The sequence below is a fragment of the Coloeus monedula genome (assembly GCF_965178545.1).
Source record: "Coloeus monedula genome assembly, chromosome: 1".
NCBI classification, from domain to species: domain Eukaryota; kingdom Metazoa; phylum Chordata; class Aves; order Passeriformes; family Corvidae; genus Coloeus; species Coloeus monedula.
In genome coordinates this window covers 151,920,989-151,934,347 of record NC_138781.1, presented here as the reverse complement: position 1 = coordinate 151,934,347, position 13,359 = coordinate 151,920,989, and the positions used below count along the sequence as shown (strand labels likewise).

Below are 13,359 nucleotides of genomic sequence, written 5' to 3'. Positions count from 1 at the left end.
CTTTAGTAACACAGCTGTACATTTAAAAAGATGGGGAGCTCACTCCTGACACATCACTTCAGGTGCACAAATGCCACATATGAAACTGCACAGCACTCTTGCCTGCAGAATCATTCAGCTGAAAACCATCAAGGACACGTATATTCTTCTGCAGGAAATAGAAATGATCACTGAAGACCTGACTGCAAGTTCACTGAATTAAAAAGTAATTTTTCCATCACAGGTTCAGAACACATCAGTTCAGCTTCCTACTAACAGCAGAAGCATTGTTTTATCTAGCTAAGAATCTCTCATTTGGAGACTGGGGCTAGCAGTTGTGGGTAAGAAAAGATGCTTTTCTGTGGCAGTGCAAAGCCCAATCTCTTGTGTATAAATCAACCTGAACAAGCAACTTTCATGCAATACTTTCATTTTGTTGGCTTTTTAAAAGTCATATGTTACCTTATTCTACATCTGTTATGGATACTTAAACCAGAGAGAAATAAAGTGAAAAAACCTTATGGTATTGACTATGTAACCTAGGAACTGATCCATCGCTGTCTCATCCATGGTCAAGTATCAAATCGAAGTTATGGTTGAAAATCACAGAGAAGGAGATGGATCATTGTACAACAACACATGGTTAAGCTGAGGAACTCCCTGCCACATGGTTTTGTGGATGCCAAAAATTGGTGAAGATGAAGTTTCATGGATGAGTTTTTGAATTTAAAAAAAAAGAAAAAAAAGATAAGTTTTTAAATACAGGAAGATAATTCAGTATAGGAAGTCCCTGACCTGCAAGGTGCTAGAGGTTTGGAGAGCACTTACCAGCAGTATCAGATTTGCTTACTCTATTCTTACAAGCAGCCTATTTTAACCACTGCTGGAAACAACATTTTGTGCTAAACAGTCCTTTGAGCTGACTTAGTGTGGTCAGCCTTAGGTATTTAATGTCAGAAGTCAAGGAGAAGAGGCAGGAGGCTGGCTTGGCTGGACAGGGATCCTCTCTTGGAAATAAGGCAAAAAAGGAAGGTGTATGCCTAGTGGAAACAAGGTCAGGTTACATGGGAAGAATACAGAAATGCTGCTTGCCACTGAAGGGAGAGAATTCATTAGGCCAAAGCTCAAGTGGAGGTGAAGCTGCCAGAAATGTGGGGGCAATAAAAAGAGTTTTTTCAAACATATTAATGGCAAAAGGCAGTGTAGAAATAGTATCAACCCTTTACAGAATAAAGATGGTCACCTCATACACAGGGACATGGACAAGGCAGAGATGTTTAATACGTTCTTTGTCCCTGTTTCAACACAGCCGATGGACCAAGGGGATCTCAGTGCCCTGAGCTAGAAGACCATGACTGTGAGAAAGATCAAATCCCAGTTAACTCTGAAATTGTGTGGGATCTTGTTACAGCGGCTAAGTCCACTTTATACCCCTCAAGTTACCCTACAACACTGTGCCAGAAAGTTCTCCCTTTGTCTAGACTCTCCTGGTCACTGGTGCTCTCCTCCCTCCCATCCCTTTTCTCATTGGCCCCTGTTATGTCACTCAACCTTGCCTCTGCCCCCTAGCCCTCAGACTATTGGTTTTGGATGCTCTGCCCGCCTTTGGGAGTTTTCGGGATAAAACCAGCACAGGTGTTCAGGTCTGGGTTGTTCTTGCCTGTGTTTCCTTCGGGTGTGTTGCCATTAAACACCTCGGAATTGCACACAGAGAACCCCTCTCGCCTCTCTGTCTCCGGTTCGTGCACAGACTGTGTGTGTGAGCGGCTGTTCACAACCACCGGCCAAGGTGAGGTTGTGTGCACGCGTGGGTGCTGGCACAGTGCTGCCTAAGTGTCTCCACGAGGGACCCTGTGGAAAGAACGTGGCATCGATCCACCGAAGCCCTCATTCAATAGGATCTCGTGCTCCAGCTGGATCCCTACAAATCTATGGGGCCAGATGGGATTCAGCTGAGAATTCTCATCAAAATTCTCATCAGCCAGCTGGCTGATGCCATTCCAAAGCCTCTCTTTATGATTTTTGAGCAGTCTTGGGAATCCAGAGAGGTCCCAGCTGACTGGAAGCTGTTGAACATTGTACTGATTTTCAACAAGGGCAAGAAGGAGGACCCCACAGACTACAGGCCTGTCAGTCTCACTTCAGTACCCAGTAAAGTAATGGAGAAGATTATTCTGAGAGGTACTGAAAATCACCTGAAAGAAAGTGCAGTCATTGGTCTCAGCCAGCACAGCTTCATGAGGGGAAAGTTCTGTTTTTCAAATCTCATTTCTTTTTATGACAAGGTAACCCACCTAGTTGGTCTGGGGAAGCCAGTGGATGTAATCTCTTTGGGTTTCAATAAAGCTTTTGACACTATCTCTCACACAATCCTTCCAAAAAAAAATGTCCAGCTTTCACCTAATAACTGTGATACATGACTGGTGAGCAACTGACTCATGAGTGGGGCACCAAGGGGTATATGGAATGGGGTGACATCAGGCTGGTGATTGGTCACTAGTGGGGTTCCACAGGGCTCCATCCTTGGCCCAGTCCTTTTCAGCATCTTCATTAATGACCTGGACACAAAACTCAAAGGAAGTTTGCTGATGCTACTAAATCAGCACAGCATCACCATCCAGGCAAGGGAGGGGATTGTCCTGCTCTGCTCTGTGCTGGGACAGCCTCATCTCAAGAACTTTGTGCAGTTTTGGGTACCACAATATAAAAAAAAAGACATTACGCTTTTAGAGACCATTCAAAGGATTACAAGGATGGTGAAGAGTCTGGAGGGGAAGCTGTATGACAAGCAGCTGAGGTCACTTGGTCTGTTCCACCTGGAGAAGAGGAGACTGAGGGGAGACCTCACTGCAGTTGCAGCTTCCCTGTGAGGGGAAGTGGAGGGGCGGTCACTGATCTCTTCACTCTCATCACCCGTGACAGGACCCAAGGGAATGGGTCCTGAAGTTGTGTCAGGGAAGGTTAATGTTTAAATGTCAACAAAAGGTTTTTCACCCAGAGAGTGGTTGGACACTGGAACAGGCTCCCGAGGGAAGTGGTCACAGCACCAAGCCTGACAGATTTCAAGAAGGCTTTGGACAATGCTGTCAGGCATGTTGTGGGATTCTTGGGGTGTCAGGGACACAAGTTGGACTTAATTAAAGGGTCCCTTCCAACTCAACGTATTCTATGATTCTGTTCTTTGATTCACTGTGCCTATGTACTGGTTTCTGTGGTCTTCAAAATGGCCCAAAAACTCTGCAATTTTCAGTTTTCTCAGCAATAATTTTTAACACTGTGGGGCCCCCAAGACATGTTGAGTCAGATGAAAGAGGGCTCAGCAGGCAGAGATGGATGATAAACAGAACTAGCATTTGTAAGAGATGGTGAGAATTTTCATCCCTCAAACAGCACTAAAATAGCACAACCTGAGTCCATTTCTCAAGTGTTGCTTTGGCTACAGTATAACTTAAACATCTGACTTAAACATGATAGCCAAAACCAAAGCAGTATGTTGAAAATGAAATTCATTAAACATTAAAAAGACAAAATATTTTAACTTCCCAGAAACAGATTCAGTTCGACCGATTTTCCATGTCCAACATATGTTCCCGTTAGAAAATATATGACCAGGGAACAATTTTCAAACCACAGTAGATACAACAGCTGCTACCAGATTAATAGAAACAGCTGCACATTATGTAAAATAATTTACATTTTGCTACCCTTTAAAGAGGCATTAGGAACTGACCTCAGAATCACAATGGGGTTTTCTAAGAAAGTATGTAAGAAAATAATTAAAGGCAGCAGGTGCACCCCTTTCTACTCTTCTGATGATTCAAAAACATCATAAACATTGACTAAATATTGAGTTAAATAATGCTTACTGTTCTTTTTGCTACAGGATAGCTTATAGAGCATATGAGTGAATCTGGCCCAGTGTTTTACTTAAAAAGAGATTGTAGCAGTAGGTAGACCAAATATTTACATCTTCTAAGGGGCAAAATGTACTTTTCTGACAAACTGAAATAGTGATAACACTAACTAACTAATTGTGTATGTACAGATCTCAGGCCTTAAATGGCTTTTGACAAACGCTGTCACAAAAGATGGTGAAAGATCTCCCAGCCACTAGCAGAGTCTTCCAGGAATTCCAACTAGTTTCAATATGGAGCAAATAGTTGATTTCAGCCCATTCTCCTCACTGATGGCATTTAGGAGAACACTTCTCCCCTGGTCATTACAATAAATATACACATATCTGCCACCTGTTGTATATTGCTGAATACCTTTTTCCATAAATAAATTGACTGTAATATAGTGCAGGATGGAAATTCTGTCCTGTACAGATCTGTTTGCTTACATGAGGAAAATAAACTAGATTTCTATCTACACACTCCCCTATGTCCTGGATTTGGGTTCTGCACCCCACTAGATTGTACTAAGGAGGGAAAGAAAAAGAAAGAAAACACATGAAGTACAACCTCAGTCTTTCAACGAAATCCTTGCAAAGTGGAGATTCCATAGTAGGCATTTAACATGGAGGATACAGCCTGGGCTATACTGACCTACATGCATATACAGATAAACACAGACATAAAGCAGCATGAATGAATCCATAAATGTAATGCCATTAGGTCCTCCCACCTGAACATCACATAAAGGACAGGGATAAAATTTTGTCCAGTTGGGAATTGAAATCAACGTTTTTAGAAGTTTCTGCTCAGCTGCCCTAATCTATGACTGCTCAAAGCTAATATTCCCTGAAGATCTGCCATGGGAATTGCAGTAAATGGGTTCAGGCTTAACCACTCCATATGTCACATAATAATGCATTATACTATCACTTGCCATTCCCTTAACAAACTCTGCTTTGTTTCTCACTTAGTTTCAACCATCTGATGGCTGCACTGGGGATGAGTAGGAAGTGCTCCAGGAAGTGATGAATGTGTCTCAGTTCACATGAATAAGCATTTCAGTGAATGCCATAAAATGGACATTTCATTGGCATATTCTCTGCTGCAAACATCACTGAGAGACCTCAGCCTTTAACTGTAAGCAAATTGAACATAAATGTTTTGCTAGCACATAAGTGGTACCTTCTGTCTTTCTGTTTCATTTTTAATAGCAAAGACCTTAATAAGGACAAGCGCAGCGTTGCGGTGGGAGTACAGAGACACCCAGCACAACCAAATGCCAGTAGGATCCCACAGAACAACATGGTGCCAGCTGGATTTTCCACTTTCTGATCTGGAGGTTTCACTCTCACTTCTCTCTGAAGAGTGCAAAGAGTTTCTAAAATTTGAATGCAGCTCCAGTCTAAGATGATAAGATTTGCATCATGTCTCAAGCTTGCTTACATCCAAATGGCTGAAAGTGTCTCCTTATCATTTACAGGATCAGTATTAACAGGGATTAGGGTTAGTAGAGCAAGTCCTTGACTGAATTTCCTGAGAAACCAGTGGAGCAAGTCAGAGGGGTAAATGCTTTTACCCCTCACTCTTTGCACTGTCTACACTGAAATCAGTCATCCTAAAGAAGATGGAAATTGAGGACTTTGCCAACTCCATACACTTGCCAGAGCACCTTTTAGCTGTGTTTGTCTACTGAAATACATGCATGGTTCTTCTCTCTGCAGAGCAGGAACACAACCATAGGGGGATTTTCACCCCAGGGAGGTTTGGTTCCCTCTTTTTAGAACAGATAAATACTTTGGTTGTAGTCAATGGCAAACTAGTAACGCCTTGGTTCCCCAGGTGCAGTTCAGTGCTCTGTCCACCAGCTAAGCCCTTCCACACTCCTTAGTGTACCAGTAAAACCAGATTTCAGTATTCCTAGAGAGGTGCAAGTCAGATTTACCTCAAAGGAACCCTTAAAATTAATAATGTAGATGGGTGGGATATGGTGTGGGTTGTCTCAAATCCTTCTTTGAAGTCTATTGTGGGGAGAGGACATTTAGCACAAGTTAAAGATCTCTTATGATACTTGGAACAGAGGAAATGGGGCACAGACTTCCAGGTAACAAACACCATCTGCACTAGTTTCTGTCCCTGCAGCTAAATACATCTGTGACTTATTCAGGACTTCATCATCAGACTGACTGCAACCATACATGGTCGTGGCCAGCACCTGGAAACACTGCTGAGGGCCTGGAGAATGCACGTTCTTAAATAGCTCAGTGATGGAAGGAGCATTACCATTTCCCAGCAGTTAATGCCCTAACCACGTTAACAAGGGAGAAATCAGGAAACTTTAACCTTACAGCAGGTCTTTAAGAAAACAACCCAGACAGGAATGCAGAGTGGTCAAAGCATTCATATTCCCTCAAGTCCTAAAAACCTGAAGCCACAGGAGAAGAGAAATAAAGGAAAATGTGCATTAAAAAGAATCATCAGTAGATATGACCCTTTTTACAGTTGAGTTGCACCAGCATACTGAGTTCCCTTCCAACCTTATTTTCTGCAAGCCTTTAAAAAAAAAGATATTTCAGATTTTATTTTTGGACAGGCAACATTTTTCTGTGGAACTCTCAGTTGCAAGTGTTTTATCTTTTCATTTCAATCTGACGGTGCTGGGATTTAGCACTTGTGCCTTTCACCACCACCATGATTTGTTGCAAAATTTTTAATACATCATGGAATTTCATCTCAATTTTGCAGACAATTGTAATATGCAGAAACAGTGGTAAAGGAAATAATTTCACTTCCTAGTCTTCATCACAGGACTTGTAATGAGGTCACTGAGGTTACACCTCCAACCCTCTCATAGGGTTTGGATCATTATCTGCAGGCCTTCAGCATCACACTATATCTTCTGTGCCTTTTTCCTATGACTTTCTCTTGCAATTGATTCCAAAAGAGAAAAATACATGAAATAAGAGCAGGAAAGTTCTGATAGAGAATAAACAAGTAATATGAACTTAATTTAGGTGGGCCATTAATTCTGAATTAAATTGGTCTATGTGCTATTACTACCAGCAGAGAGAAGCTGGGACTGACCTTTCACTGCCTTCTAAGAGATGAAATCCACAGTTATTGCAAGATAGCAACAGACAGTACAGCATGGATGCAATTCTTTTTGGTTTCACCAGTTTATGTCTGGAAACCTTAGACCACACATCAGGCCAGTGCTGTTCTTTGTTACAGCTAGTCCATATTCAGAATCATCTTTACAAGAATATATACTTCTAGGAGGCAACAGAGGAAACAGGTTGCTAAAAAAAACCCAAAATGCTGACTTAATCCTGCTGTGTAGTGAAGAAACTCATAATCAAGTTGCTTTCTTCTTTATGAGATACTACTGAGATTGAAATATAAATAGGATTTTAAAGACAGTAAAACATAAATGCTAAATCACTTCTGATCTCTTACCTTTTCATATATGCCACAGAAATGTTAATCAACAAATATTATTATGCCATTAATCATCCTGACTATGACTGGCTGGAGAAGGACAATGTATTTGCATATTGCCATGGAACATAGTTCACAACTCGTAGACTTAAAAAGCATCTCTCCAGGCTGCATATGATTATTGTCATCACCGTAATCACAGTGATACCATCAGCTCATTAACAGGGAGTGTCTTCCCACCTTAATTGCCTTGGCTCTGCTGATGAGCCCATCTTGCTGAGCACTTCCAATGAGCAGATCTACTTTCTGAAGCCGAGGGCGCTGCAGGGCCTTAGCCAAAGATTCCTGGAGGTAAATTCCATCCATCACTGGACCCCAGTACTGGAATGGGCCACTTATAGCTAGCAGCTATGTTGGCAAAAAAAAAAAAAAGCAAGAATTTTGCAGTTAAATTTAGCTTACCCTTTCAATACTATTTTATTTATGTTTAGTTCAACTGATCTGATACCCTTCAAGTGAACAAGTTACCAAGTACTATAAATGCAAACTCATCATTGGCAGGAAACAATGATTTTGCTGACAATCTCAGTGGGTGAAATGAGCTGAAGAGGCCAAGAGAAATGATGGTCTTATAGTCATAAAAATGTTATTTTAAACGAGGGATTGACTCTGTGCTGGTCCTCATCAGAAAATTTATTGCCAGTGGGTGTTTTAATTTGTGAGTAAAGGATCCATCTCTAGAATTATTTATACTGCAGCTTTCACAAGCCTCCCACTTCAAATACAGAACACTGACATCCCACCCTGCTTAGTTTTCTGCATAAATTTCGTTAGTAAAGCTACAGACATTTGTCTCTCCTCTAAGGTAACACCCAGGGGCAGACAAGAGGCAACTGAAGGAACACAAAAAACTATATTTAGATTTATTTTAGAAGACATGATAAAAGAAGTGTAAAAGGAATTTAGTCTAAAGCAGAATCAAACTGTGAGTATTCATAGCTCAGAGCTGGATGTCATGGACAACAACTTCCCTCCACCAAAAATAGTCCAGTTCCTCTTTCACAAGGATTCAGAGTAAATTATTTTTTTAAGCTTTCTCACAGCTTTGTGTGAATGGAAACTTTTTGATCTCTTGCCAATGGCATATGTTTTGCTATGTTGTACCTTAGTCTGTGCATCATTGAGGACACGAGCAGGCAACTGGCGAAGGCAGGCTACAATTTCCTCACTTGTGGATGAAGGGCATCCCACATCTTCAGCCAGGGCTGCTGCTTGGGTCTGTGCTCTCCTTGTAGTAATTATGGATGATGGAGAAAAAGCTGAGCCTCCCTAGAAAAAAAAACGCACAGTATCAGTCAACATAGGTTGTCAGAACACCTGGTCCCCTGGTGAAAAAAGATGAGAAGCAAAATCTGTCCAGCTGCAGAAGGTAAAACACTGGCTTTTAAATCAAAATAAGCAAGTTCTAAAGATCAAAGCAAAGGTGTGAAGGGTTGTTTGGCTGTTTCCAGCTCTGCCATGGTTATTTTGGAAAAGCTCTGAGATGTGTCTACATTATGTCCCTAACCAAATCAAAAATCTTTCTGAAAACTTTGCTGGAAGGAGAAACACTGAGACAGAAGCAGATATAAAGAAGGTGTTGTGAGATACATGAGGGAATGGAGAGCCCATCTTATAACAGGAGACTAAGCAGAGTTTTATCATAGCTCTGATAAACAAGGACTGAGAGCAGGCATGATGTCCATAAAGAAGAGCTATTTCTACCTTGGGACAATGCCGGTTCAAGGACAAATGAGCACTAGGTATTCACACTGAGTGTAAATTACTTCTGGCTAGAAACTGAAGATAGCTAACACAAGGAGCAGTGAGAGTTTGGAAGTGCTATGAATGGAGGAAGGAGGAACAAAAGATTAAAAGAAACTGCAGAAAATCAACCAGAGCATGAAGATCAAAACCAGAGCACAGGCTACAGTCAAGTCTCTACCCCAGACTCTTCACATTTTTCCTACAGCTATGCCAACATAGAAAATGTTCTTAACAAGAAAGGATGGCACAACAATTTTGAGTAAACAAGAAAACTACCTGTTGAAAATGCAGATAAATTAGCTTAAATCTGATAAGATCTGACCTAGAACAGAAAGGCTGGAATAGCTCTGACATGGTTCAAATGACTAATTTCCAAACATTTGCATCAGTGTACTGTAACAGCTGCTAAGATTAGCTTCTGTCCTCTAAAAACCCCACACCCTAGATGCATGACATGAAAGATCCTGATCTATTGAACTGATTAACTTCTTACTGAATTTGCTCAAAGCATAACTACAAGTCTGCAAAAGCAAGTTAAAAAGAAACAGAAAACAACAGCAAATCCTTAAATTGAAATTGTCTCAAACCTCTGAGCCCGCGGAACTCTGTGCAGCCCTGGCCAGCACCCAGGACATTTTTTATATTTCAAAAATGCAGAGCCATTGATACTAATAGGATACCATTGCTCACAACTGGAGAAATTGGTTTCCAAAAAATAGTGAGAAAGAGGTTATTGTTTGGGCATAGAGAGAGTCTTTTTAGTTCACTGCATGTCAAATTTCCAGTGCTACCTTCCTGAAAGGTTTCTCTTACTTTTTAATGGATCTGGAAAATAAGCGCTGTTATTAGCTTAATGATTGAGATGCAGATGGTTGCAGATAAGCAAAGGAAAAGCCTATTTCTTTAATGTAGGCTATTAGAAGAGCCATCTTGAGTATTAAGAGGGTGGAAGAACTAAAGAAGAAGAAATAAACACCACTTGGTCTTATTCCTCACTTCTGCACTCAGTTTAGATGAGAACTCGAGTGAGCAATGGGCTTTATCCTCTCATGGGATTTGCAGTGGCCTATTTTGTGTTTGTAAGGCACGATATTTGCCAGCTGCTGACTAGGTGCACTGACTCAGCTGGTCATGAGAGAGAAAGAAAAATATCTTTGATGAGAGTATCTTGTCTGTGGGTGGGTCCCCAGCACACAGAATGAGAACCATGTATTTTAACCTGGCCTTTGGAAGAGCAGGTTTGTCAGAGCTATGATGAGGGAGACTGGAAAATGGATAACACAACACGTCAGCTTCCCTCAGAAGAGTAGTTTCCTTGCATTTCATTTGGAGTAAGGAATTATGAGCCCCCTCAATATAGCAGAAAATTTAAATCCAAGATTGCACAATATTTACCCACTAATCTGGCAAACATATTCTTCCACATAAGATCTGAACGTGACCAGCATGCTTTATCAAGTGTCCAGTAGCTCCAAATGGCATTCATTTAAAACAAAACAAAATAAAATCATAAAAAATTAAAGGACTTCAGTTTCCACAACACCAAAAGTTTCACAAATTTTGAAAGTGTAAGTTTCTGTGGAAATTCTGAAGTTGCCCTATTAAAAGGCCAGGTTTGGTAGGGAAAGAATACTGAAATCAGATGATACATGGAATCCAAAAATTCACTGGGACCAAGAAAATCATCCTGGTGTGTGCTTGATTTTGAATACATCTCCTCCCAGAGATTTTAAAAGCTGTGCAAAGTTTCCCTGTCTCAGATATCTACAGCCTGAAAGATTGCCCCGAGGTCATGTACTGAGTAAAACAGAGACTACAAAAGGTTCTGGATAGAAGTGTCCCACAAGTTCTCTACCATGGGGGCAGAAGTAAAAGCCTGGGCAGGCAAATCTTCATGTCACAGCATGGGATGCATATGGGCTAGTAGTAGATATGGTCGAAGCTCAACAAGTAAAAGAAAAACCCCAAACTTCTGCAAAGACATTTCTGAGGGGAGTAGAGCTTGATGGAGCCTTACACTGGCTGTGGATATTTTCTCTTCTTTCTGTGAGCGGTTACAACAGGTTTATGTGCTCTTTATTCTGTACTTTTTCTTCCATTTTCCATGTTAAAAGCCACTTCCTCAGTTTGCTTTTTTTGGTAACACTCATACTCAGGAAGCAAGTCTGGCATTTGGGGTTTGAAAGAGACCAAATCTTTGGGGTTTGAAAGACATGTGGTATCTACAACTTTTAATCATGTTTAATTTTTACTAGGACTGGAAGCAGGTGATAGAGAAACACAAGGCATCATTCAAGCAGTATTTGAAAACAATACCATTATGCTTCCTTCCCAGGTGCTTCCAAAATATGTTTCAGGCTTTAAAAACATGGCTCCTCTTAGGGAAGAAGTTATGCAAGCCAAATTGTACCAGTTCTCTGCTTTTCAAATTCACATCAAAATTCAGGGTCGTTGTTTCTTCATCATTGCCAAAAAACCCCCCTCAGGAACAAATAAGTGAGAACATAAGCTGGCATTGCCCAGAAATAATTTTCTTTCTTTTTTGAGCCTGCAGTTTTCACATTAAACAGAAATCTTCCCTAAACACTGAATCCACATTAGAGGCTGGCTCAGGACACAGAGAATAACAGAGCTACACTGAGCATTTCCTTATTTTCCTATAAAAAATATAATTTATTTGTGGGATTAGTCCCAGCAACCAGTAATAGAGGACTTGCGTGTTTTAAAAAATAGGACTATTTAGGCAGATGCAGAAATAGTGGAGGGCCTGTTTATTTCCATTACATGATACCCATATTACCATCAACATGACAGAATCATGAATCAGAAAACCAAAAATCATGAGATCAGCTCAAGAATAACAAACACTGTGTTCTTTTTGCGAGTCCTCTGTTTTTTAATTCACCAGGAATTCTCCTGTACCTATGAACACAAGAGCTAAAAAATTCACTTTTAAAACTAACAAGTGAAATCTTCAGATATTCCTGCAGAGGTTTTTTTTTTAAAGCAAACCTCTAAAAAATTGACATTCACAATAAAATTGTAGTTATTAGCCACCTTGTCACTGGGAATTTTCTGTCTCAGCATCGTTTAGAAGGGATATACAGGGAACTGAAGCCACACACACTTCTTGTTTTAGCTGTCCTCACAGATGGACCCACTATCAACAGAGGAAGTTCTGATGACATTTTTGACAACAACACAGTCAAAAGTGTTCAGTACTGAACTGCTAAGAAGAAGCAGTTGCAGCTGTGTTACACAATCCACAACAGCATTGTTACACTGTCCTCCGAAATTTGTAGGAATAGGAGGAACTTTACAGTGTTGAGCAATACACCTGCTGCAACAAATGATGGCATTGAAAATGGGAAGCAAAGCCTTCAGTACTATTTAGTTCAGGGAGCAGGGGCATTGTTAGCATTTCTTAATTTCTCTTTTCAATATTAGAGCTTCAGCTACACAGTAGAAATTCAGGTACTAGGAAATGTAGCCGCTGACAATGGTGAGAAGCTGATGAATCAGTTTTATGTGACGGTGAAGTCTCACTTTGATATCAGGCTGTGACCAGCTGAACTGGGGCTGGCGCCTCTTGCAGACTTCTCTTTTGGGACATCATAGCTCAACAGATTTTCATTGGTGCTATCCTGACCATCCCAATTCTTCCTCCACAAGCTCTTGCTGCTATTCTGATGAGATGATAAAGAAGAATATATGGACCTGTGCTTGGTTTGTGTGACCAAGTTTTGGTAGTGAGGGAGCCTAAATGAAGTAATTGTAGTGTTGGGAGGAAGAGTGGAAAATTACAGAGAGTCATAATCATGCTTTACTTCTCATTATTCTCCTCTGTTTAACTGGTAATAAATTAAACTAATTAAATTAAATTAAATTAAACTAACTTCCCTGTTTTGTCTATGATGGTTACCAGTGGGTGATCTCCCCCTGTACTTATCTTGACCCATGAGAATTTCATTATACTTTCCCTCCCCTGCCAGCTGAGGAGGGCAGTGACAGAGCAGGTTTAGTGAGCACCTGGTGTCCAGCCAGAGTGAACCCACCACAGTTCTATCACTGTACTCTGTACCTTTGTCTCACAACATATCTGGAAAAGACAATTGCTGTATAAGCTGCAGTGATGAATGTCTTTTGATTCCTCATTTAGTTTGGAAGCTCACTTCTGCAGATTTTTTCAAAAATTATTCAGAACATATCAAATGATTAGAAACTTCACTGGAACTAGGTTTTA

General features: G+C 40.7%; 1 protein-coding gene across 1 annotated transcript in view; it reads right to left on the bottom strand.

The window, feature by feature from the left end:
• Nucleotides 1-13,359, bottom strand: part of TG (thyroglobulin) — a gene marked incomplete at both ends in the record, with an annotated part of 148,988 nt that overhangs the window by 23,066 nt on the left and 112,563 nt on the right. The window contains 2 exons of the mRNA XM_082288942.1: nucleotides 7,551-7,718; nucleotides 8,475-8,639. Coding sequence (XP_082145068.1) covers nucleotides 7,551-7,718; nucleotides 8,475-8,639 — 333 coding nt within the window. The remainder of the gene's footprint in view (nucleotides 1-7,550; nucleotides 7,719-8,474; nucleotides 8,640-13,359) is intronic.